Source organism: Trichomonas vaginalis, chromosome III (genome assembly GCF_026262505.1).
Source record: "Trichomonas vaginalis G3 chromosome III, whole genome shotgun sequence".
Classification (NCBI taxonomy): domain Eukaryota; phylum Parabasalia; order Trichomonadida; family Trichomonadidae; genus Trichomonas; species Trichomonas vaginalis.
The window spans coordinates 23,799,751-23,825,114 of NC_067205.1; the positions used below are offsets into that span (position 1 = coordinate 23,799,751).

At 33.9% G+C, this 25,364-nt stretch overlaps 6 protein-coding genes and 4 pseudogenes across 10 annotated transcripts, besides 2 other annotated features; 6 read left to right on the forward strand and 4 right to left on the reverse strand.

The window, feature by feature from the left end:
* Positions 1-2,707: part of a mobile genetic element that runs on past the window's edge.
* A 651-nt stretch (positions 2,708-3,358) lies between these two features.
* On the reverse strand, positions 3,359-3,919 carry TVAGG3_0752930 (uncharacterized protein; the record flags this gene model as incomplete). The annotated part of the gene is made up of 1 exon (XM_051245319.1): positions 3,359-3,919. A coding segment is annotated over one exon (561 nt), but the record flags the coding sequence as incomplete, so codon positions are not given.
* Positions 3,920-4,095: 176 nt separating this feature from the next.
* Positions 4,096-25,364: part of a mobile genetic element that runs on past the window's edge.
* On the reverse strand, positions 5,688-6,614 carry TVAGG3_0752950 (annotated as a pseudogene). The gene has a single exon. A coding segment is annotated over exon 1 (927 nt).
* Positions 7,877-8,494, forward strand: TVAGG3_0752960 (uncharacterized protein; the record flags this gene model as incomplete). The annotated part of the gene is made up of 1 exon (XM_051245320.1): positions 7,877-8,494. A coding segment is annotated over one exon (618 nt), but the record flags the coding sequence as incomplete, so codon positions are not given.
* TVAGG3_0752970 lies at positions 9,537-10,861 on the forward strand (annotated as a pseudogene). The gene has a single exon. A coding segment is annotated over exon 1 (1,325 nt).
* TVAGG3_0752980 lies at positions 11,191-12,225 on the forward strand (annotated as a pseudogene). Its single transcript has one exon. A coding segment is annotated over exon 1 (1,035 nt).
* TVAGG3_0752990 lies at positions 12,634-13,485 on the forward strand (annotated as a pseudogene). The gene has a single exon. A coding segment is annotated over exon 1 (852 nt).
* Positions 14,752-15,400, reverse strand: TVAGG3_0753000 (organellar and viral DNA polymerase type B; the record flags this gene model as incomplete). Its single annotated transcript, XM_051245321.1, has 1 exon — positions 14,752-15,400. A coding segment is annotated over one exon (649 nt), but the record flags the coding sequence as incomplete, so codon positions are not given.
* On the forward strand, positions 16,689-17,078 carry TVAGG3_0753010 (KilA, N-terminal/APSES-type HTH, DNA-binding family; the record flags this gene model as incomplete). The annotated part of the gene is made up of 1 exon (XM_051245322.1): positions 16,689-17,078. A coding segment is annotated over one exon (390 nt), but the record flags the coding sequence as incomplete, so codon positions are not given.
* Positions 22,414-22,853, reverse strand: TVAGG3_0753020 (uncharacterized protein; the record flags this gene model as incomplete). The annotated part of the gene is made up of 1 exon (XM_051245323.1): positions 22,414-22,853. A coding segment is annotated over one exon (440 nt), but the record flags the coding sequence as incomplete, so codon positions are not given.
* Positions 24,570-25,355, forward strand: TVAGG3_0753030 (uncharacterized protein; the record flags this gene model as incomplete). Its single annotated transcript, XM_051245324.1, has 1 exon — positions 24,570-25,355. One exon carries the CDS (start codon positions 24,570-24,572, stop codon positions 25,353-25,355), a length of 786 nt encoding a protein of 261 aa, XP_051091911.1.

Genomic DNA, 25,364 nt, shown 5'->3' on the forward strand with positions numbered 1-25,364 from the left:
GTTTTCAGAAAATATGAGTCAATGTCATATTCATCAACAGGTTATATTTCACTTCATTCAAATTTAGTTCAATCAAACCCATATAATGACCATTTCATAAGATTTTCAGATGGTATTAAAAATGTAATTGATAGATTTAAAATATGAACAGATTGACAATATCGAATTTTTGGAATTTTGGTTTAAAATATCCCGATGGAAACAAAGAAAGTTAAAGATAAAGCTGATACTATAACAAAAAACAATTACAATGACCGATCCGGATAGTGGGGAACAAAAAGAAATAAAACAAACGATAGAAACTGGTGAAAGGTCAATTATTATTGATTATGATTCAAAGGATTATTATTCAATAATGTTAATGCTTGAATATTAAATAGCCTTAACAAAGAATTTTTCAAGTGATATTTTATATTCATCAACTATTTTATTATAAATATCATTATATGTTAAATGAAGTTCAGTTGTTGTTCCATTCTTTGTTAATCTTAATTGTGCTAATATCCTTTATAGGATTTATTTTTGCAACTGTTCCGCAGCATGAAACCTCATCATCTATTGAAAAATTGAATCTTAACGTCTGAATACCACAACAAAGAATGGCGATAATGTGAATTAATGATTCATAAGGTAAAATAATTAAACCGGATTGATCAATAAATTTATTATTGAATCATAATTATAATTATTATATCACGGTAAATTTTCATTAATTCAGAATTAATGTCTATTTTATATGGGTTCTCGATGTTTGATGAAAGAGGTGGGGGTATGTTGGATAAGTGGGAATTTCAACAGGTTCCTTTACCAGGTTCAGATAAAAATGATTGGGTCTCCATTCTCATGGTTTTCTTCATTCTCCTCATTCTTCGGTAAGTCACGAGTTAATAAAATTTGGTTGAGTTGCTGACCTTGTTAATTCGGGCTAACATTAACTTTAACATTTGAATAATTCTGATTTATCATCATTTACGTTATAACCAACCGTAATCTCTGCTTTTGCGTTAGTGTCTTTTGACTAGTGAAAACTTCTCTCATTTATATTCGAATTAAAAAAATATATTTTAAACTTTTATTTTGCTGGAACTTTTGAATCTATTATTCCCTGTATTTGTTCATGAAGTTGATTTTTAGCTGTTTCATCGAAATTAATAGACCGAATATATTCATTAATTGCATTCTTATAATCATCTGATTCTCAAATTTTCTTTTTCTGATTCCTTAACTAAATCATAAGTTAAACCTCGTTGCTGATATAATGGTTTCTTAATTAAATCTTTGAATGCTTGAGATAAAGCACCTGATGCAATTCTTGCTACTATAATTGGTTGAAATTGATGTTTAAGTTCATCTTTAACATTTGCGAAAACTGGATCAAATAAAGCAACTTTAAAGAATTTCTTAGCTGAAATTTCAGGTCTAATATTTGCATATTGACCATCAAACTGGTTAGAATATCGTGGTAATCCATCCAGTCCCTCTTCAATAGCATTTAATTCTTCATTGAAATAAGAATATGGATTTATGACGGTATGAATTAATTGGACCATTTTCACCTTCTCCAATGTATTGTTTAACAGCTTTTTCCATTTCATCAAATTGCATAGGATAACGTTCATTATATGCTTTACGTTTAGGATAATCAGATATAGTTAATTTATAACCATTTATGACTTTAATATTACCTTGACCATCAGTAACGAAAACTTCATTTATACCATCGGGTTTTCCATTTGGACCCGTAATGTCTGCTTCGTGTGCTTCCAAATTTGGACCATGACGTTTGGCATATGCTTGAGCTTCTGGTAATGTTAAAACGTTTCTCATTTGTTTAACATCTTTTTGAAAGACCAGCAACAATATGAACTAATTCTTTCATTCCATCGGAACTTTCATAGTTCTATTATATGCACCCTTTTTGTTTGTCCCTTGTTTTAATGGAACCTGTAGAAGATTTGCTATTTCTGTCATGTTTAATTATAAATAAAAAATAAAAATTAATTATAAAAAGTTAATCAAATTTAACACTTCCTTTATTTAAATCAACTATTATTTTCCCATGTTCACCTAATTGCTGATATTGTGTGTAAAGTTCATTAATGCTCATTGGTAAATTCACTTGATAAAGCATAACATTCAACTGTTGACGACTAAACCCACTGAAAATGAAAAGTGTTGATAGATTTGATTTAATGTTTGTGCTTAATGCTTTGAAAATATTGAACAGCCATAAAGAATGAACACTGAATGTTCGACATTGAGTTAATAACTGATTAAAATATGATTTCTCATTTGTTATTAGTTTTGATTTACTGCATCATCTAGAAAAATGAGTGAATGCAAAAATTCTTTATCAAAATTTGAAATAGAAAGTGTTTCAAATAATTCATCCGTTGTTTATCAATAATTTTATCCTCTAATCCTTGCTTCTTGATTGTAATATATAATTCTTATACATTAAAAAGTTTTTTAAATAATCTTCTGCTTCTTCTGTGATAAATAAATAATTGGAATTTTGATTAAATGCTTTAAAGATTCAAATGTATCATCTGAAGGTGAACCTGAACGGTTGATATAAATTAACAATGTGAATAGGGGGAAGTGTTAGCAATAATGATAATTTGTTTTAATATCGTTAATGTTTACCTTTATTTTGTTTACCAATTGCTGCAGTGATTGAATTTAAGTAACATTCAGAATATGGAATTTTATTAATTTTTCCTTAGATAGAGCATTTCTATTATCACTCAATGCTTCATTAATCATATCATCTACGTATGTATTATATACTCGCTAATTCTTCATAAGGGGTGGATGAATTTAAATCCATTTAATCAAAAATAAATTTATAATTTAAACATTTCTATTCATCAATATTTCATCATATGAACTTCTATACTGTGGTGTGTACCTGTTGGATGATATTTCAAACCTTCATCCGGTGTCCATGTCCAATATGTAGTCCTAGTAAACCAAACTGAGGAGGATTTGTCACCTTTGAACAGTAAAGTGTCATTTTCACCCTGAATGATTGGATAAGCTTTCACTTGTACTGTAACTTGTGAGTTGAAAGTTTCTAATCCATCAAAGAATATACCCGCTCCATCACGTTGAACTGGAATAGTGCAAAAATGAAGTTTGGTCTTTCCATGTTCTAGCTAATGGCATGCCATCATCTGCATTCAATGGTCTAGTTAATGAGTCCTCGTATTCTTCCGTGCATTCATTCACTCCATCTAAATCAGAAGCTTGAAGCATACGTGTAAAGAATATGTCACCCACCGTGGTCATCGCTTGATCGGGGAAGTTTCTGGAATCTATAGTGACTGAAGACCTCGAAGCATTGGATTTTCTAAACTGTTCTTTGCATTGCATTCTTCGGAAATGTTAACACAACATCTGTAACATTATGAAGAGCGTATGAGAAATCTGAGCTAATACCTTCAGGAGTGATGCAACCTCCATTTAGTGAACGAACGTCAATATGTTGAGCTGGAATCATGAATGGATCTTCCTTACTGAATAAACGTGGTATTGCTTTAACTGATTCTTCAATTAAACCATATCCTGGTGTAATACATTTATCCTCTAAAACTTCCATCTTTGTGCATGAAATAATAACGTCATCAACTGTTGCGTCAGCAGATGTAGCGGCTAAGCTTGTAATTAATTTGGCAGAAAGTCCGATTTGTTGGAATTTGCGATCATATTTATAAACATGATTCATAATCTTTTCATAATTTTCATCAGTTATCTTTTCATAAACGTAATTTTGTAAATCAGCAACTCTTAACGGGTCAACCTGACAAAATACTAAAGTATCCCTGAAAACATAATATTTAAGAATGATATCACCAAATGATTTAGGATAATCATCGAACGCCTGAAATGCTAACAAATCATTTACCGGAATAATCATATCAAAAGTGATATCAACTTCTTTATTCGCGTTCTTGAAAACTTCTGAAGGGTCAATATATTTACCACATACTGAGTTATCATATTTTTGAACATTATTATATAACGAATGAACAAACTTTTTAACTTTCCTTTCTGATTTCGGTTTATATGTTGCAAATGCAAAAGATTCACGGGAGTTAGTATCCCTAAGTCGTGTACTGTGGCACTGCGCGCCTCCGTACACCACTTAGCGGTTTTGACACTTTACGAAACTGGTAACGTATATTTTACAACACAAACACAAACACCAACTTAACCTTAAATATTTACAAAACTATCTGACACATAAACGACTTCACTAACGAACTCACTAACGAATTCACTACCGTCCTCACTAAATAAAAAATAACCTTATTTTTATTTTTTTAAATTTTTTATTTCATTACAAAGACATGTCCGACTACATTTACTATGACTCTTTCCCAGAACGTTTCCGTGAACTATTCAAAACTCAAGTAAAACTGAGAAACATGCATTTTAACAAAGACAGACCCATTGACGATGAAAGAAACCCTGAATATATTACAATCCCTTATGACGCAAAGTTCATTGCATACATTCCTTATGGTCGCAGAGGAACGAAAACTATTTCAACAAAGAACAAAAATTATTTCTGGAGCGATGAAGAAAATTGCCTTATCTACATAAATGCATACTTAAATAAAGCTACATATTGTACAAAAGAAGGTTGGACTGGATTTGAGCTCTACATATACGACGACGATGGAAACAGACGCTGTGTATACCCATACGATAATATGTACCATTGTTTTCATCAAGCATTAAACGAATACATAGTCAGTAAGGGTCTCATTCCTGTTGAGTAGATATGTTATATTTTTGTTCTGTCATTTATATAAAAATAAACTTAAAAATAAAATAAAAATAAACGTTGTCAGAGGTGAAAAAATAATGTTTATGTTAGAATGTTAGATCTAACACGTTTTCTAACACGTTTTCTAACCTGTTGAATTCATTGCTTTATAACTCTCTTCCTTGGTTTCTTTTTAGTTGCTTTCTTTACGTCCGTCTCCAACTTGACTATCTTTCTTCTTCGTCCGTAATGATACCAATTACTTCCACCAGTCAATGGGTCAAATGGTCTTTCGTAAGGGTTTCCATACATTCCATAGGCCATATGGATAAACTGCTGGTGGAGAAGAAACATTTTCTTTAGTTCCATCGACTCTATTTAAATGCATTGTTTCACCTTTCATCTGGTCATTAAAGTCTTTTGCGTGTTTTGCAAACTCATCGTCCTTTCCTAAAGCATTTTCTGACTCAGTCGCAACCAAATTGGATGCTTTATTTATGAGCCCTATTTTATTTAATCTTAACTTCTTTGCAACCCAGCCTCCAATCTTCCCTTTATTTGCATCTAATGTCTTCGAAACCCTTCCTCCACTCATTTTATTTACTGCGTCATAAGCTCCAAGTGCTTTTGCTCCAAATGCTAATGCTTTTGTTCCCATTGCGCCTAAAGCTGCCCAAGCTACCATTTACACCATATTAAAATCATCTCTCTTTCATATTATCTCATAAAAGTTCTCGTTACTGGAGAAAGTCAATGAAACATAAGCGTTCTCACGGGCTTCGCCCTCACCGCTTTGCCGTCTATCTAACTTCTTTCTTATATCATCTATACGCTTCAAAATGTCTGGACAATTGCTAACATCTTCTACAACAGTTATTTCATCATGAATGACCTTCAAGAACAAGCTCATTTAATATGCAATTAAAATCATTCAATAATGAGTCCATCCTTTCCATCTTTGGTAGCACAACATCTTTCATTGAAGAAGGTTCGACAAGTCTTATGTTAAACTTACTGACAAAGTTTGTTATACTATAATGCTTCGGCGGCGAATACATGTAGTTTGAAAGACATAATATAGATTCTTCAGCAATTCACTTATACTGGATTTTATAACAATGTTCTCACGAGACCAAATACCACCAATTGACAATCTTGTAAGCAATCCTGCTGAACCTTCACTGTAAACGTCGATGGTAACATTCCACGAAGGTCATCTATTGACATCTTTGAGTCACTGAATTTAAATATTTTCTTAAAGCAATCGTCATTATCTAACCATGCAATAGCTTTGAAGTTTTCATTCGAATATACATCTGCTTCATTAAATGTAAAACCTGACTTCTTTGCAGAGATGACTTTAAAATCTATTGAGTTTGTTTCAAAATTATATGCTATGGTAACTTCTGAAGGTAATGGATGCCCTTCCGCAGTCAGTTGTTCTCTCACTACCGTTTGAAGCTTTGTGTTAAAAACTTTCATGTCATCTCCTGTGTCTAAGGTTCACATACACAGCAACAGGGAAACTATCTTGCTTCTTTGTTTCATCATTATACCTCAAAACATTAAAGTTCTTCAATAATATTGTTCTTCCTGCTGGAATACTTCGAACCTGTCTGATTTCAATAGCTTTCTCACCTCCTACATACTCTACCCAGTGTCTTGGATATTCATAAGTATACTGACTTTCTTGAATTTTGGTTGGTTTCATCATAACGTGTTCATAGTATATCTTTATACTCTTGTCAGTTAGACTCGGTGCTATGTTCTGAATATTTCTGACTTGCATTTTTAATGGAGATAAAATGAAGCATTTAATACATGACGTAGATGAAGACATGAATGAAACAGAAAACTTAACTTTCTCTCATTCTTCCTTTCAGCAAGGACTATGAGTTCTGTTCAAATGGTGTGTATTTCTATTGTGGAAAGATGGGTTCAGGTAAGACATTTAACCTCATTCGTCATATACTCATAACAGAGCGTTTAGGAAATGACTCATATTATGACCAAATCATTATATCAGCAACTTCAGACTCTATGGACTCAACAGCGAAAACATTTATGTCAAAAGTTCAAGCCTCTGTCGTTAAAGTTCCAGACAGTGAACTCATTGAATTTCTTCAACGTTACATTCGACGTAAGAGGAAATATTATGCCATCGTTGAATTTATACAGTCAGGAATGCAAAAGACTTCTGAGAAGATGGAAAGAATTATTGACAAACACCACTTACGTCAGTACTCAGGAGTTTACGATATGAAACGACTGACAAACTACATTCTATCAAAACTTTCAAATACCCCTTCAAAAAGTATCCTTCAAACACTCTGCTCGTTTGCGACGACTTCGCCGGAAAAGGTTTAGTGTCAAAGCTGACTCACCATTAGCTAACATCATACTAAAGTCAGACATTACCATTTAACTGTAGCAATACTTATGCAAACATGGCGTTTCTTGCTTTAAACATAAAACGTCTCATAACTGACTTCGTTATCTTTCAAGGTTTCTCACGTTATGATATTGAACTCATTTGGAAACAGTCAGGTATAACATTACCTTTTGAAGAAATTTGGGAAGCATATATAGTCTCTCATCTCTCCTCGTTCATACCTTGAGATTCATATCATGACTAATACCATTAAAGTCAAAAATATTCCATGGGAACGACCAACATTGTTTTAAAGTTTAACCTTCAATTGACTGATGGTAAACAAATTCCATGCATCTCTGTCGCCATTTCTGTTAATATTTTTGCTGTCATTCATATCATCCACTTCCCATCCGTTAGCTTTTGAGGATATGCGTTAGAATAGCTGTTCTTAAATGAAGGCTTTTCACTTTGAGAGCATAAACTCTATAACTTTCTGCATACTTTATGTTTGAACCTCCTGAGCCATCATTGACATAAATTTTTATAGGCTTCCACCCTTTGTTCATGTTCTGCTTCTTCCCTTAGCTCTTTTGTTCAGTAGTTCTACATCTTTATACACAGCACCTGTCTCAGTGAATTCAACAATATTTTCATTCGTTAGCTTTACATTCAAACCCTTGTCGAGTATATTGTTCATTTCATACATATAAAAGGTTTTTATTCTATATGAAATGAGAAGCAAATCCATCTTAGCTGGTGCCGTTAATGTTCCAATTGAACCAACATCAAATGTTGACTCACGAACGACAAACAATATTGTCATAAAGAACTATAGTTCAGAGTGTTTGAAAGAAAAAGAACCAGAACTGAAATCCGTGAATTTAAACTCAGCTTCAAACGCTAACGCTACATCAGATGTTAAGTTAGAGTATCCACCACTGGACCAAATTCTTTCAAGAGAAGCCAACGACAACCCTTACACAAATGTTCAAACAAATCCTTCAGATAACGTAGACCATTACCTTCTTCAGTTATACCAAACAATTTTACTCAAAGACGATAAGAAGCTTTTGACAAATCTTATAAGCAAGAACCAAATAATTCTAACAAAGGAGGACCTTGAAAATGTTATCTCACGAATAACAGGGAAACAATGTGTCATTGACTATCTCGACCCTGAAATCGAATGCTGTGGTCAAACTCCACTATTCATGAAAATAGGTAACATCCGCATCATTGAAACACCAGGAACTACAGGAGTTGAGTTTAAGTATAAATATTCGAACGAGTATACAAAACTATCTACTGACTATAAGCTTTGTTTGAAATATGTTTTAGTAAATTAAAGCAGTCAGGAGGGCTCTTTGAGGCCCATCTTGGCGCTTTGCGCCGTCAGTCAAAAAAAAATTTCAAGTTAGCAATTTGTAATATCTATCCAAAACTTTTTCAACAGTATCGAACTCATCTTCATAATGCAAACCTAATCTTATTGACTTGGTGCAGTTTTCACTAACACAATATTTTTCTGTTCTCATTGACTGACATAACTAACTCATTTGTTTCATCAAACAGCAACAACAAAGTTCATGACCTAATACATAACATTCATACTTTATATTTTTAGCTCTGAGTTCTCTTGTAAGCTGTTGCATTTAATATTTTCTAAAAAGTCAACTTCAACAGTCATTCGCACTGGTGCCTTCAGTTCTACAGGCTCTCCTTGAAGTCAACAAGTCTGAATTGCATGTCTTTCAAATTATGAGGACTAATGCGAACCCATTTACCTAAATGAGTTGCTATGACAGGAACGTTTGGAATGAACATTGAATTGACTGCATAACAGAAGGATTTATATTCTACTGAACCTTTACTATTAACTCCTGAAATGCCTGTGACATTAGCTATTTTGACTCAATGTATAAACAATTACCATAACATACGTATGGAAAGATTTCATCTCAATCGTTTTGTCAACACTTTTCAAAGGAAATGTCATATGGTATGCTCCTAAAAGAAGTTGAACTCTATGACTCATTCGTGTTATCTTGAACTCTTTCTTGCTACTGAACTTCAATGTTCCTCAGAAGAGAGTTCGACATCTATGTTGTCAATAGTTTCTTCATTTATGAGAGTATCTATGACTCCAGCAATTTTATCTATTCTATACTCTGCTCTGTTAGGAAATGTTATAAAACTTCTTTTGTCATCTATTTCAATCTCTATGAAATCTGTTTCATCTGTTATGACAAAAGTTGCGATAGTATTAAAGTCAACAACTCTGAAAGCAAGCGCTTCATTCTGAAGACCTAAGTTTGTTTGTAGCTTTACTGTCCGTATTCGTTTGGGTCTGTACTTTGCAAAAGAACAACATTTTATTCTCATTAAAATATGACTATTGCTGCATATGCGTATGAAACAAATGAAGCAAGAAGAGCACATGAACTAGTAAACGAAAACTCAACTTTAACCATTGAAGGCAATGATTTAGTCATTGACGATGGAAAAACTAAAAAAGTCATTGATTTCGATACTTTTAACACTTATGACCCATTCATTACAACAAGCAAGGTTCCCATCATAAATGATGGAACGGTGCAATATATAAATTCTACAGTAGATGCCTCATTAGTGAAAGTACTGAATGTTCTCATTGAATTGTTAAAGAGCTTTCGATTTGACGACAACATTAAATGCCTAAAGAATTTAGTCATGAATGAGAAACAAATTCTCGGCGTTGCTGGTAGCAGTAATGATGTACACCTTATGACATTAGAATATTATAACGAACATAAAGATGAACTGAAAGGAGAGAAGGGTGACACCGGACCTCAAGGACCTCAAGGAATACAAGGAATACAAGGAATACAAGGACCTCAAGGTGAAAACGGTTTGGATGGAAAGGATGGAAAGGATGGAAAAACTGCTAAATCATGGATATGGGACCTTATAAATACTGGTTTAACAGCTGCTTCATATGGAGTTCTTCAATACCAAATCGGAAAGATATGGGCAGTACTTGGTGAAGAAGCTTTAGATGACGTTAAAAATGCTTTGAACTTCATTTCAAATGGTTCGGATACTATTAAAACTTTATCTGGTTGGATGCAAGAAACAAGGAGTCAAATAGATCTGTAAGACGTATAGCAAACAATGCACGTACGGGATTGGATACTTTACGAAAACACAAAATACACTAAAGGAAGCAAATGATATTCTTGGCTCAGTATCAGACATGCATGAAGATTGGCTTAAAGGTATTGACAAATCTTTAAAAAATCACAGTCAGTCTATTGCTGACTACAAGAAAAGTATAGATTTTTTACATAGTGCTATGGACGTACATGATGGAAGCATAAGGAACTTACTTAATGCTAACAATAACTTACCAGGAACTATTAAAGCATTTATAAAGTCCTTTGTAAACCTGGTGCTCTAACATTTAGGTCTTTGAGAGCAAGAGCATTGAAGTCAAGAGATGCAGAAACTCCAACAGAACCTACAGAAGGAACTGAAACAACAGAAACTCCAGAAGAACCACCAAAACCAACAGCTAATGAAATATATGTTCGAATATTTTCCAAGGTACTCTGTTCTCATTGCATACATTCAAGAAATACTTAAGAAAGCAGACTTGACTTTAGGAGATGATGAAAGTTCTGTATATCTTTCGTTCCAGTTTCAAATAGCAGAACTTTTGAGACAGATATGCTTAATGTATGACAACATCTCTGATTTCACAAGATATGATGACGACCATGACCCCGAACACGGTGAAGAAGAAGTTTTACAAACATCCATTAAGACAGGAAAGGTTTTAACTCAAAGTCTCATTATTGACACCAAAGATGGCGAAGTGGACGTTCTTCAAGAGCTGAAGAAAAATACTTCTTCGGGAGGTGGTGGTAGGCATGAACTTGAAATAAATGAGATAGAAGAGAAATTAGCCGAAAAAGCAGATAAAGAACATAAACACAATATCTCCGATATAAATGAACTTCAAGCTACATTAAATAGTAAAGCAGATAAAAATGAACTTGACGCAATGAACAAAGTTTTGAAATCTCATAAACACAACATCTCCGATATAAATGAACTTCAAGCTACATTAAATAGTAAAGCGGACAAGAACCACGTTCATTATATAACTTCAGACGAACAGATTATAACGGACTACCATGGATATTTAACACGAAGTGATGAAGCGAAGACAAAAAATGTTAATGAAAGAAGATATAAATACATTCGTGCTAAAGGTTATGACATAAGCTGTACTGTACAGTATGATGTAGCTAAAGCACCAGAAGCATTTGGTTATACCGGTGAAATTTATGCCTCTACTTTCAATGTTAAGGTGTATTAGTTGAACCAAGATTTACTTTGAGAGTTAAGGCAAAAATAACGTTTGAAGATGCTATTAAAAGTAAAGCTGACAAAGTTGAACTCGAAGCAATGAACAAAGTTTTGAAATCTCATAAACACAATATCTCCGATATAAATGAACTTCAAGCTACATTAGACAGTAAAGCTGACAAGAACCATACACATAAATCCTTCACTACTGTTAGAGCAGACGACATAATATTGAACTATACCCTTGGTTCAAGTGCACCTTTAGAGAATCCAAGTACAAGCGTAAAAGATACACTAAACTCCTTAAATAACAAATGTATAAATATCAAAGGTCATGTCAGAAACTTTGAAACATATGAACTACCAGCAATGTTAGATAAAAAACCAGACAAGAACCATACACATGATTTCTTCACAACTGTTGCTATAGAAAGTATTGAAGGAACGGTTGAAGGAACTGGTGGGGATGCATTATATTGTAAACCTCCTAACTTTCCACAAGGTTTAACATCGGATGACGACATAACGACGATGAAAAACATTAGATGTAAAGATGTTTATGTCATGAAGGATGAACATAATATTAAATTCACTGCTCAAGATTTATATGACAAGAAAGCAGACAAAACAGAGCTTCAAACATTAAAGACTCAGATTCTTCAAACATTATATCCTATAGGCTCTATTTATACGTCAATGAACTCAACAAATCCAGCAACAGTTTTAGGTTTTGGTACATGGCAGCAGATTGTAGACAAATTCTTATACTGTGCTAACTCTTCAAAGCAAACAGGAGGTTCGAAGAAAATTACTGAAGCAAACCTTCCACCGCACACTCATACAGGAACTACAAACACAACAGGTAGTCATTCACATTCAATAACAAAAAGAGGTTATACAAATCTTGCAGCAGGTTCGGATAGACAGGGAATGCATAGATATGATATTTCAAGTGACCCAGTAGATTCAAGCGCAGGTATTTTCTGTGGAACCGCAGGAAATCATGCCCATACTTTCACAACAAATCCAACAGGCTCGGGTGCAGATTACATGCCACCATTTGTGACTGTATTTGCATGGTACCGCGTTCAATGAACGCGCTTGAGCCTAGAATAAAATCTTTAACTTTACATAAATGAGCTTGAAAGAAGTATTCGAACAACATCCATGGAGGTCATTTAAGAAGTTCAATGAAGCTGCAAAGAGTTGGGGATTTACTAACAGAGCTGAAGTTAAAAAGTTCTTTGACAAAAATGTTGTACATCAAACAAAAATAAACCCTTACGACTACTTTTTACCAATTTACTCCAACACTCCTGACGCATACCAATTTGACACTCTCATTCAAAGCAGAAAAGGAGGACATAAACCATTCCTCATCTTCATAAATGTTAACACTCGTAAAGCATATGCATATCCAATGAAAAATAAAGGAACTCGTGAAGTTTTAAGAGTTTTGCAGACGTTCGTGGCAGAACATAACCCAAGTACTTTAACATCAGACCAAGACAGTGCATACCTCAGCAATGAAATCACAGATTTTCTCATTAAGCATAACATAACTCACTACACTACTGAAGACCATAACCATAACATACTCGGCATCATAAACCGCTTCATAAGAACGCTCAGAGATTTAAACCAAGAGCGAGACTTTACCGAAGAAACAATGAAACATTTTCTCGAAGTATATAATTCCTCAACACATTCTACAACAGGACATACACCAAATTCAATGACACAACAACAAGAAGAAAAGTATATACAAAAGAAACGAAGTCAAACACAAAATATCAGAAATTCAACACAATTTACCCTCATTCCTGGTACAAAAGTTCGTGTAGTTCTTGACGACAAACCGTTGACAAAGAGACGTTTAAGGTTAAGTAAAACTATTATATCGTAGACTCTACGCAAGGTAATGGATATCTTATAAAAGCTGCTGACGACTCTATTGCGTTTTACCCTCGACATAAATTAGTTGAAAGTAGTAATGGCAAACTTGCTGAAACCATTGACGAAGCAAAGCGAGGAGTGGTTATTGAAATACTTGACTATAACACAAACGATGACACTTATAAAGTAAGATATGAAGGAGGCGTTGAAGATGTTATACCATCTAAGAACTTGAGAGAATCTAAACCAACTCATCTGGGACCATTAGAGCGGGAGTACTGGAAAGATAAAAACATGCCAGAAAGAATAAGAAAATTCTTCTAAACTTTTTCGTTGGATGTAAATCAGACATGAATGAGAACAGTCATGTATTATTAATGGTACCATTTATTTTTGTCATAAATTTACACCAAAAATAATGTTTAGGTGAAGAGGTGAGATGTCACCTCTTTTTTCACCTCTTTTTTCACCTCTTGAACTTTTTATAACATTCGGTCATAACTTCATCAATTTCATTTAAATCACGATTTAAAAACTCATTGACTTCATCTTCAACCGTGTCATCTTGTAATAAGAATATTTTCTTTAGTTTCATGTCAACATCCCGAACAGCACAAAGGATAAAATCATATTCATTTCTTCCGTTAAACATACTTTTTCTTTCTCGTTCATCGTTAAATAAATTATTGAAAATATAAACAGCGGTGTAAAAGTTATGTACTGTGTTAAATGTTGAAGCTTCACCTATTTTAGATTTTAGGATTCTTTTAGTAAGTAAATTGTTATCGTTCTTTCTCTTTTCCTTATCGTTCATGTCGAATCTGTCGAACCACATATCCTGTATTTCATCGAATTTACGAACTATAGAATCCGTCATTTCCCTGGTTAATGAGGGGTAATCATTATTAATTTTTTCATATAATTTGTCCATATGATTTTCATCGACGTTTCCGGAAAGCATTTAATTAAAGCAAAAATATATTATAGGTGAAGAGGTGAGATGTCACCTCTTTTCTCACCTCTTTTTTCACCCCAGTTTTTCACAAGCGTTTTACATGAATTGTACGATGTATATTTGAAATCCTAAACAATTTCGTAGCTTCTATTTCTTCTGTCAGTATGTCAAAAGTTTTAACAATGCCGAAAGTTTCTTTATATTTCTTCTTGACGTCAGATAGAAGGAAATCGTCAGCAGTTGGATAGTTTTTGTTCAGAAATGCTAACATGTCCATTTTATTTTCTGCTGGCTTTTCTGCTTCTTTCTTTAAGTCTGCATAGTCGTTTCGCATTCTTTCTATCTCTTTGACGGAGTAGTTATATTTCCTAATTGCTGCTTTACATTTAGAACATTGCGGATTCATTTTTGCGTTATATTCTGAAACCTTACCTGCTAAAACAACTAAGGCGTCAATGGTTTTCTTTAACTCAAAAGCAGTTGGTCTTATCTGTTCGTTCCATATTTTACCTCTTCTATCTTTATCTCTTATCTGCCATACACATTCAGCAACTAACGAAACAAAGTTATCGTAGGTCTTAAACTCCCCGGATTTATATATGTCAGAAACATTCTTATATACCATGTCGCAATCTTTGTCCATAACCTTATGGTTGCAATGAAATTCTAGAAACTCATAGTTTACCTTTCGAATGAACTTCTTTATTTCTACTGAGTCAGTTGGTTTCACTTCTATTTCATCGAATTCAGGAATAGTTAGTTTTTGATGCTGAATTTCAGGTAGTTTAGGTAAATGGTCAATAATGTCCTGCATTTCATAAAGATACTGTTCATTTGTTTCATCTTTCGCACTACAGTCTAAATTACTTGTTAAAAGTTCTTGCTTTATCTTCTGGATTTTTGTTTCGAAAGTATATGAAGAAGGAATGAAGCTTTTCATCTCTACTAACATAGATGTTGGATTCATGACTAACGAGTTTGGTGAAGTTGTTGTGGACAGAGTCCCGCCGTTCGCGGCTTGAATTGTTGTTGTGCCGATTGTTGAAATCATATCTTTACATACAAAATAAAAAAATAAATAAAAATAAAACTAACGTTATTTTTCTATCTTAAGGAAATTCATGAAAATTCACGGGGTGAGAAATTAGGTGAGAAAACGGGTGACATCTCACCTCTTCACCTATAATATATTTTTGGTCATTTACACTCATTTACGAAGAAGTTATGACAAAGCATTTACGAAGAAGTTATGACAAAGCATTTACGAAGAAGTTATGACAAAGCATTTACGAAGAAGTTATGACAAAGCATTTACGAAGAAGTTATGACAAAGTCACGAGGGTGAGAAATTAGGTGAAAAAAGAGGTGACATCTCACCTCTTCACCTATAATATATTTTTGGTCATTTACACTCATTTACGAAGAAGTTATGACAAAGTCACGAGGGTGAGAAAACAGGTGAAAAAAGAGGTGATATCTCACCTCTTCACCTAAATTATATTTTAGGTCAAAGCTTCCACGAGATAAAAGATTCCTCATTCGCTAAGGATTCCAAAAATGAAAAAATCATTGATTTCGGCTGAGAAAAAACAGCAAAACCCTTCTTCCACGGGAACAAAGAAATAAAGAAGAAATAAAGAAGAAATAAAGTAAATTTTTTATTTATTCCCGTGGAAGATAGAGCACTTTTATGATACTTTTTATTCACGACAAACAAGACAAATAAAGAAAATAAGAAAATACGGCGCTGTCGCGGTTCGAACCACAGACCCTGACCCCTCCATAACACCACCTTAGACCACTGTGCTACGTAGCCTGTCGACATAAGATTTTATAAATTGCATATTTGACGTAAATTTATTTCCATCTGGCTTCTCACTGCATAAGATATTCATACGTGTTTGTAAGACATTCATTAAACTTCTTTTCTATTGCATCTAATCTTGCGTTATTTTTTTCAATAACTTGTCTGTATTCTTCATCATCTCCAGCAGTGTTTGGGTCTTCACGTTTAAAATATTCATTGTTAACCAATTTTTTATCTACAAATTTTATTAGTATTTGATTCACTTCGTTATGATAACGGTCATATTCTTTCAATACGTAAGTGAAGACAAAATGCGTCGTACCTTCAATCTTAAAGCTTAAAGAACTTTCAACACAGTTTTGAGGGTCTGTCAGTGCGTCAATGAGATAGTATTCGAAGTCAGTCAATAATCTTTTTAAAGTCATTTCATACAGGATAAAATTTAATGTTGTGAAGAAATAGTGTTTATCTCAGAAAAAATAAAGTTAGTTTTTATTTTATTTATTTTTTTATCCTGTATGTAAGAACAGTAATGTCAACATTAGAGAACACAACAACTGCTATCGTTCATGAAGCCATAAATGAAGAATACGAATACATACAATATAACAAACAATTGAGACTCATTCGTTCAGTCAAAGATGATATGTATCAAATGCAAAGTATAATGAACGCTCTTCGTTCTACAAAGCAAGCATATCATTGGTTTGAAAACCAACAGGCAAAAGAACTTTTAGAAGAATTTCCTCATATGATTGCTTCCCTCGGAAAACCGAGGGAAGAGATTCCGTACGAAAATCGCAAGAATTTGGCACCTGGTTTGAAAGGTTATTATGTTCATAGACTTTTAGTAAATGCTGTAGCAATGTGGGCTTCACCTCGTTATGCTTGTTATATTTTCATGATGTTAGATGAACTATATAAAGCAGAACGTGGAGAGATGGAAAAGAAACTTCAAGCAAAAGATGAAGTCATTGAATCCAAAGACAAAAGCATACAGAAAAGAATACCACGTTCAGTACCAAAAGGAAAGGAAAAGAGTTATAAGTATATGATTTATACTGAAGAGTTGGAGAAAGAAGAAGATAGAGATATGGTTATGTTGCATTTAGTCAGAAGAAACAACAAAAGCTTTTACGACCTTGCTAAAATATATAAATCTGACAGAAACTGGTTCTATCGTGAAAACTTACCGATTTCAATGACACCGAATGAGCAAATAAAAGAAATTTCAAAAATACTCTTCTCAAACACACTATGACATAAAGGTTGCACAATACTTACCTTCAAAGAACTTAACATTACTGAAGGAAAAAATAACAGAATATTTCGATAACTTCAAAGAGGAAGAATGAAGTCACGACAACATTAACGAAGAAGTCACGACAACATTAACGAAGAGAGAATGAGGTGAAAAAAAGAGACCAAGGGTCAGAGCCGCAAAGCGGCTAGGGTGATATCTCACCTCTTCACCAAAAATATATTTTTGGTTAAATAGCTTCAGGGTCAATTTCTCAACCATTTCACTTCCTTCGTCAATGTCAATTGAAGCTTCTTCAACCTTTGGTAAGAACTTTTGTATAACATCTTTGTTCGTTATTGTCTTCAGAGATGAAGGATAATATTTCACAGATGTTTCACCCTTCTTATATTCTTTCTGTTCGGAAAGATTCATAGCAATACTGAAGAAGTCAATGTTGGAGTTCTTTATGACAGTATAGTGTGTATCTTTGACATTCACGAAGAAACCCTTTTGTTTCAAAACTACTGCTAACTCTTGTGAAGTATAACGTTTGCGGTCAATGACGATAGCTAATGGTCTGACATACTGACCAAACTTAGATTCTTTCACAAACTTCTTGTTAAAGATAACATTAACGTTTGAAGCATTATTGAACTCATTCTTGATGGCAGTAGCGAGAGCATTGTATGAAAAGAATTGCAATCTTGCATGTGTTTCATTAAAATAAAAATATTAAATTATTTTGAAAAATAACTTAAAAAAAATCTAATCTAATTTTTTCAAAAATATTTTTTTATTTCCTACTAAAGATGTATCGGAAGTTGTCTAAGTTAGAACACTCGGAAATAAAACAACTTCTTACAGAAGCTAATATAGATGTTGCAAAGCATTACGCAACAAACAAAAAAGCACTCGCTGACTTCATTAAAGACTATAATGGTGCAATAAGTTATGATAGAATTCATGAGTTCATAAAGCCGCAACGCGGCGAGGACGAAGTCCATGCAAGAGCATTTCCTTTAAATGACATTGCTATTGACTTATATCATAGACGTTCAGTACCTCATGAAGTAAGAAGAGAGATGTTTGACATAACAAATGCAAACGTTGGTGAAACAAGAAGAGCTGTACCTCATGAAGTAAGAAGAGAGATGTTTGACATAACAAATGCAAACGTTGGTGAAACACGAAAGAGAGATGACACACTGAAACAACAGAGAAGAGAGATGTTTAAAAGTGCTATAGAACAAGTTCGCAAAGCTAACGATGTCATTCGTTCCATTGACGACAAACCAAAAGAAGGTGAGAGATGGTTAAAGAAAGATGAAGAGAATAGGAAGAGAAATGTGAAGTCAGGCAATAGACTCATTGACTTTAACATCGAAGCTTTAGATGAACCAAACAGAGACTACTTACACAAACATTTCGGTAAGGTTTTCATGAGACTCTTAGAGAAAATTAAAATAAACTCGCAACAGAGATGGATGGTATGTTATAAACTTGGTGGAAAGTATGAATGTTCTACGTTAAACCTCAATAATATTGGAACATTACTACATCAGCTCTTGAAGGAGAACTTTATATCAGAGATAGAAGCAAATGCTGCAGGTATTGTTGAAATGCACTATGACTTCTTCTTGACAAACATAAAGAATCTTACCGAAATAAAGATGTATGATTTAACAGAATATGAAGGCTTAACGATGTCAGATGTAAAGAAAGGCAAACCAAAAAAGAGACCATATAGAGATGAAAGCACACTGACAAATGACCAGAAAGCCATTTTGGAAGCTCTTAAGCAAACAGGAAACCCAGCACTTATAGAAAGCTTTTGGAAAGATAATGGAAAAAGAAGTTTTATAAGAAGAGAAGCGGTCAGTTCTGGAAGTATCTTTGCACATTACCTATAAATCTTGAACGCTACCAAATCTTCAATGAACTGAACAAAAGAACTGCAACACTTATGACAGAGGACAATTGTTTCGTTTATGCTTGCATTCAGGCTGGAGTAAATGAAGAAACTATTGACCACATGAGAGAAGTCATTCGTGTTAGAGACTTTCCTCAAAGTAAAGTACAAGAAATTTCCGATTCAACAGGTATAGCATTTAATGTTACCATTGGTTATTTCAATGACTCAAGACATAATGAAATAAAGAGATATATACCAAAAGAATGCGAAACTGTTAGAACTATTGACTTACTTCTTGTTGAAGACCACTACATGCTAAATGAAAGATTACCAATGACAACATACTTCATTCGAAACTATATAGAAATCTTGAAGGAGTGTGGTGGAATGAACATTGAGAAACAGATGAAGATTTATACAAAGAGAGAAGATAAATATGTAGTTCGTTATGATAGAACAACACCGCTATGGGATGTTATGAAACATTGTGGGAGTGCAAATATTTCGAACCTATTTCTTATGGAGAACTTTTCACATATACTACTGACTTATATAAACAGAACCTTGCACCATTTAAAGATTTGACATATGCTCCAAAGTATTGTGTACAACTGAAGAAGAAAGCAGAGTCAAAAGAAGTAAATAAAGCTAAATGTAAATTCATTCCTGAGCACGTTTTCTTTGCTGACTTTGAGTGTAGCACAGACGGCTTTCATAAAGCTTTTAACATCTGTTATGACAGTGAAGATGGTTCAGTGAGTGAAAGCATTTGGGGTCAAAACTGTGCAACAGAATTTTTGGAAAGACTTCCTGACAAGAGTTTAATATATTTCCACAACCTCAGTTATGACATAAACTTCATCTTAAGACACATGACAGAAGTGAAAGGAACTCCCATCATTAAAGGTTCACGAACAATGCAAATAACTGGTTTATATAAAGGACGGGCAATTATTATAAAAGACTCTTACAGTGTTATAAATAAGAAGCTTAAACTATTTCCTGCTATGTTTAACTTACAAACAGGACCGAAAGAAGTATTTCCATATAACTACTACAGCAGTGTTTTGTTAGCAAATGACAACAGAACTGGTGTCATTTCTGAAGCATGTAAGTTTATCCATGATGCAGATACATTCATGAAAAACATAGATTCCATCAAAGGTTGCAGAATAGATGAAAACCACTTCGACTTAGAAAAATAGCACGTTTTACTGCAAACAAGATGTAAGAATTTTAAGAGAAGTTTTGTAAAGTTCCGCAATGACTTATTGAAAGAGTTTGATTTAAACGTTTATGACTACGTTAGTATTTGTTCTATTGCTAACAAATTGTTTGAGAACAGAGTATACTTCCCGAATGGAAATCTTTATGACCTCTCAAATAAACCAAGAGAATTTATTTCGAGATGCATTCAAGGTGGAAGATGTATGTTGTCAGATAACATGAAACAAAAGAGCAAAAAGAAACTCATTGCTGACTTCGACACTGTTTCATTATATCCTTCAGCTATAGCAAGACTTTATACTTTAGAAGGTATTCCAAAAGTATTGAAGGAAGAAATGTTAAGCACAGAGTATCTCATGAGACATTTATTCGATGATGACCAAAAGGAACCCATTGGTGAAAAGTTTATGTCTGGCTTCTTTGTTCTCATTAAGATAACAGAGATTGGTATACCCAGACACTTTCATTTAATAGTTTGCGACCCTGAACTAAATCCAGAACTTAACGTTCCAAGAAGTTCAAACACTTGCTGTCTCATGTATGTTGACCATATAACATTACAAGACCTCATAAAATATCAATGTGTCAAATGTGAAGTGTTGCAAGGATACTATTACGATGGAAACAGAGATATGAGAATAAGAGATGAAGTAAAGAAGTTGTTTGAGTTAAGGTTAAAGTATAAGAAAGAAGGAAACCCCTTACAAGAAATTATAAAACTCATTCTGAACAGCATTTATGGCAAAACTATTCTATCTCCTATTGAGTCAAAAAATAACCATAGTAAATGACAAAGATGCTATAAGATATGCTATAAGAAATTACAACCATATAGTGAAGTTCGAAGGTTTGGATGGTTCAGATAAAACTATTTTCAAGCTAACGAAAAGCATTTGCAGACACTTTAACTTCTGTCCACTTGGTGTTAATATTCTGTCTATGTCAAAACGTATTATGAATGAAGTATTCTGTACTGCAGAGACATGGGACTTCAAATCTTTTACCAGGATACCGACAGTATGCACTTATATAATGAAGACATCCCAAAGCTTGCAGCAGAGTTTAAGAAGAGATATGGTCGCGAACTTATAGGAAAGAACCTTGGTCAATTTCATAGCGACTTTGCAGAAATAACACCTGGAAAACAAGTTTAGCTTATAAAAGTATTTTCTGTGGAAAGAAGACCTACATAGACTTACTCACTAACGATTTAAATGAAGTTGCATTTCACTGCAGAATGAAAGGCGTGAAGCAAGATGTTATTGCTTTAACCGCTAATGAAATGTTTCCTGAAGCTATACAATGCTATTACAATGAAGATAAGAACATTCACATACCTGTTGGAACATATGACAAAGACTCTGAGTTCAGTTTAATGAAACTTTACAAAGCACTTTATGATGGTCAAGAGATTGCATTCGACTTATGTAAGTCATGTCAACCTTGCTTTGCTGAAAAGTTCAACTTTTCAATAACGACTAAAACAAGCTTTATTCGTAAGTTGAAGTTCTGAGGTCATGGGCTTCGCCCTTGCCGCTAGCGGCTTATTTTTGTCAGCAATGAGGTCATTCGTGATAAAAATAAAGCTAGCGTAGATTTTACAATACTGCGATGGTAGAGTTTAAGAGTTGTGCTTCAATGTAGAGACAGTCCTTCCCATCTGGAGGCAAGAACACTGGACATTTATGGTCATGAGTGGAGAACATGTCTATCCAAAACTCACGATTGAAGCCAGTTAATTTATAGTATTTAGGGTTAGGAAGTGGTGAAGTTCTTGTATGACCAATGAACTCATTTTCAACGCCTTTGGCTATATTAGAGTAAAGTATTGCTTGCTTTCTATCCCAAATGCCAGGTGTTACAATCTTTGAAAATTCATTTTTCCTCGGAAGCATTGCATCATAATTGAAAACATTCTTAAAATCATCACTTGGTTCGGAGATTTGAAATCTTATACGTAATGGATTTTCTTTCTTTTTAGCGACTTCATTGAATGGTGAGAATACAATGAATTGACAGTCATGTGTTCCATCTTCATTTTCATTAAATTCATAATGAAAGTCTATAAGTTGTGGCTGACTACCTTCTTCCTTCAGTTGTGCAAGAAACTCACGTAAAGGCTGTAAAGTTTGTACTTCAATGTTGAACTTTTTCTCGAACATCTCATTAAATGAAATCATACATTGCAACAATGTTGTATCGTCTTTAAAGTATTTGTATATGTGAATGTTTTGGGCGCTTAAAGACTGTTCGTCATTTTCTATCTCGACTTGAAGTATAAAGTCAACCTTTCTGAAAGCACGTGTTATATACATAGATGTTATGCCAATGTACTTCTCTTCATTTATGTTCACAATCCAGTCTGTTGGAAACTTAAACGTTACTCTGTTCCCCTTTATTTTGACGTCAGGGTTTTTCACTACTGAACGCAACAGATAAAGGTATTTGTCTATACATTTAGTTTGGATAAAAATAAACCATTTACTCTTTCTTTGCTTCAGCTTCTTTGCTTTTTGCTTCTTCTCTAGCTTTTTTCGCCAGCAAACGTGGGTTCTTCTGTCTTCCAGCAGCTAATGCAGCTAGTTGTTTTTCACTAAGTTTTCTCTTTGGTCTCTCTGGCTTTTGTTCTTGTTTTTGTTCCTTCAGTTCGGATAAAATTTGCTCGCGAATTTCTTTCTTCAATGCTTCAACATCTATGACCCCTTGGGTCTTGTCCATATGACTTGTCTGAGTCATTTGACTGTAGATAAAAAACTAACTTAAAACTTTAACCGATGTAAAATGAGCTTGTCAAAATCAGAGCGAGAGTCTATTATATTAAATGACGCAAGAGGAATACAACATCCTTTCTATTACGTAAGTCAGAGTAAAGATGGTAAAATATACGTAAGAAAAAGAAAGGTACCATTAGCGAATGCAGAGAGCGACAACATTAAGGTGCATGGCAAGGGTGAAGTCCACGAAGCCCATATAAAACCTTCTGTTCAAACTGAAAAGTCAATAGAACCGAAGAAAAGAAGCCAGATGTACTTTCAATAACGAACCAAGAGCTTATTGCAAAGTTCGTGAATTTCATTGAAAAACAAACCGAGTCAAAGAACCCTGACCCGCCAGTGAAAGAAGTTGAGACAAAAGAGAATGTACAGTTCATTGAAAATGTCAAGAAACAACTTCCACCACGAATACCAAGAAGAAGAGTGAGAATAATGAAGTAAATAGATATTTTTATCTGAAGTAAATACATGCAGAACGAACAGTTAAACGAATTTACTCCAGCAGAGCATATTCATCAGATTCGCTCATATTTCGATATCATAGACAATGCAGTTCAAATTGGTGACACTAATAGAAAATATTCTGACGCAAAGATTCCATCACAACCTGGAACTGCTAAAGATAACACATGGGTAACATTCAATCTCTCACCTCCTGGTGAAAATATGTTGGACCTTTACAATACATTCATTACGTATAAAATGGAAGGTCAATTTATTGTAGATAAAGAAATTGGTTCAGGTTCCAATAAAACAAACCCACCAGGATTTTGGATTGGTTTCGATGACGCTTTCTATGCAGTTGCTGGATATCAAATCCTTGCAAATGGTCGTATCGTATATTCTCAAGACAACGCAAGAGAAGAAGCATATATAACTTCAAACTCACAAACTACCGAACAAATAAAGAAAGTAGATGTTTTTTCAAAGACTCGACATGAAGATGTATGGAGTCATTCGGGAACATGCAGAACAGGACAAATTATTAGTGGTCCAATTACAGCAGGAAAATCATTTGATTTTAAGCTTCGTTTAAGAATTCCTGTTAGAAGATTCCTTCCATTAGAAGCTATTCGATTTATTCCAGCTTTTGCAGGAAACATTCAGCTTAAAGTAAAGTTCAGTAGCGACGCCTTACAATGCACATCTATATCTGTAAATGATATCATTGCTTTCAATCCAACTCTTAAAGTTGCATTTGCTTCAGATTCAAATCCACCGACAAATAAATTTGTTCCATGGAATGAACCATTCACTATGATAACGAAGGCAGTAGAAGCTAGTGGAACAGTTACTATTACAACTGTAAACCAGCAACTATTTCGAACAAAGATGGATTTTAATGAATGTTTCATTCATCCAAAGTCATTCTCTTTAGACCCTAACATTTATACAGAACTTGTAGAACATTATACAAACGAGGCTTTATGTTTTCCTGTTAAAGTTATGGATTGGATTCCTATGGACGGTTCATTCTCAAAGAATACAGATAGTTCAAGTGCAACATTTACAGCAGCTTATACGCCTATTAATGTTAAAAGTATTTGGGCACTATTTAGAAAGAAAGACAACTATTATGTTAATTTTGAGAACCCTAAGTTTAAATATCTTCAGCTTTCCATGGGAGCTTATGGAAATATGCCTGCAGAACCTGAAAAATCATATGGACCTGTATTTTATGAAATGGTTGCGAACGCTTGCAATACAAACAATGATATGATTGGATTTAATGAAGATGTTATGAGGTCATTGGTGGATGATGGTAGTGTGGAACATAAATGGGATAGCTATGACAACACACATTTCTTATGTGGTTTTCCAACAGAAGTGGACTTTTGCTTCCAGCAAGGTCAAACATCTACTGCTCCAATAACATACAAATTGTCTGTTAAAGGACCTATTGAACTAGCAACTGAAAATGTACCAAAGCCACTTATTGGATTTATGAGGGATTGTTGCTTTGCAATACAAGTAAGACAGTCAGGCATACCAATAATAAGACTTGACGACTATAACTTAGCAACTGACGACAGTGAGGAATAAAGGATGAAC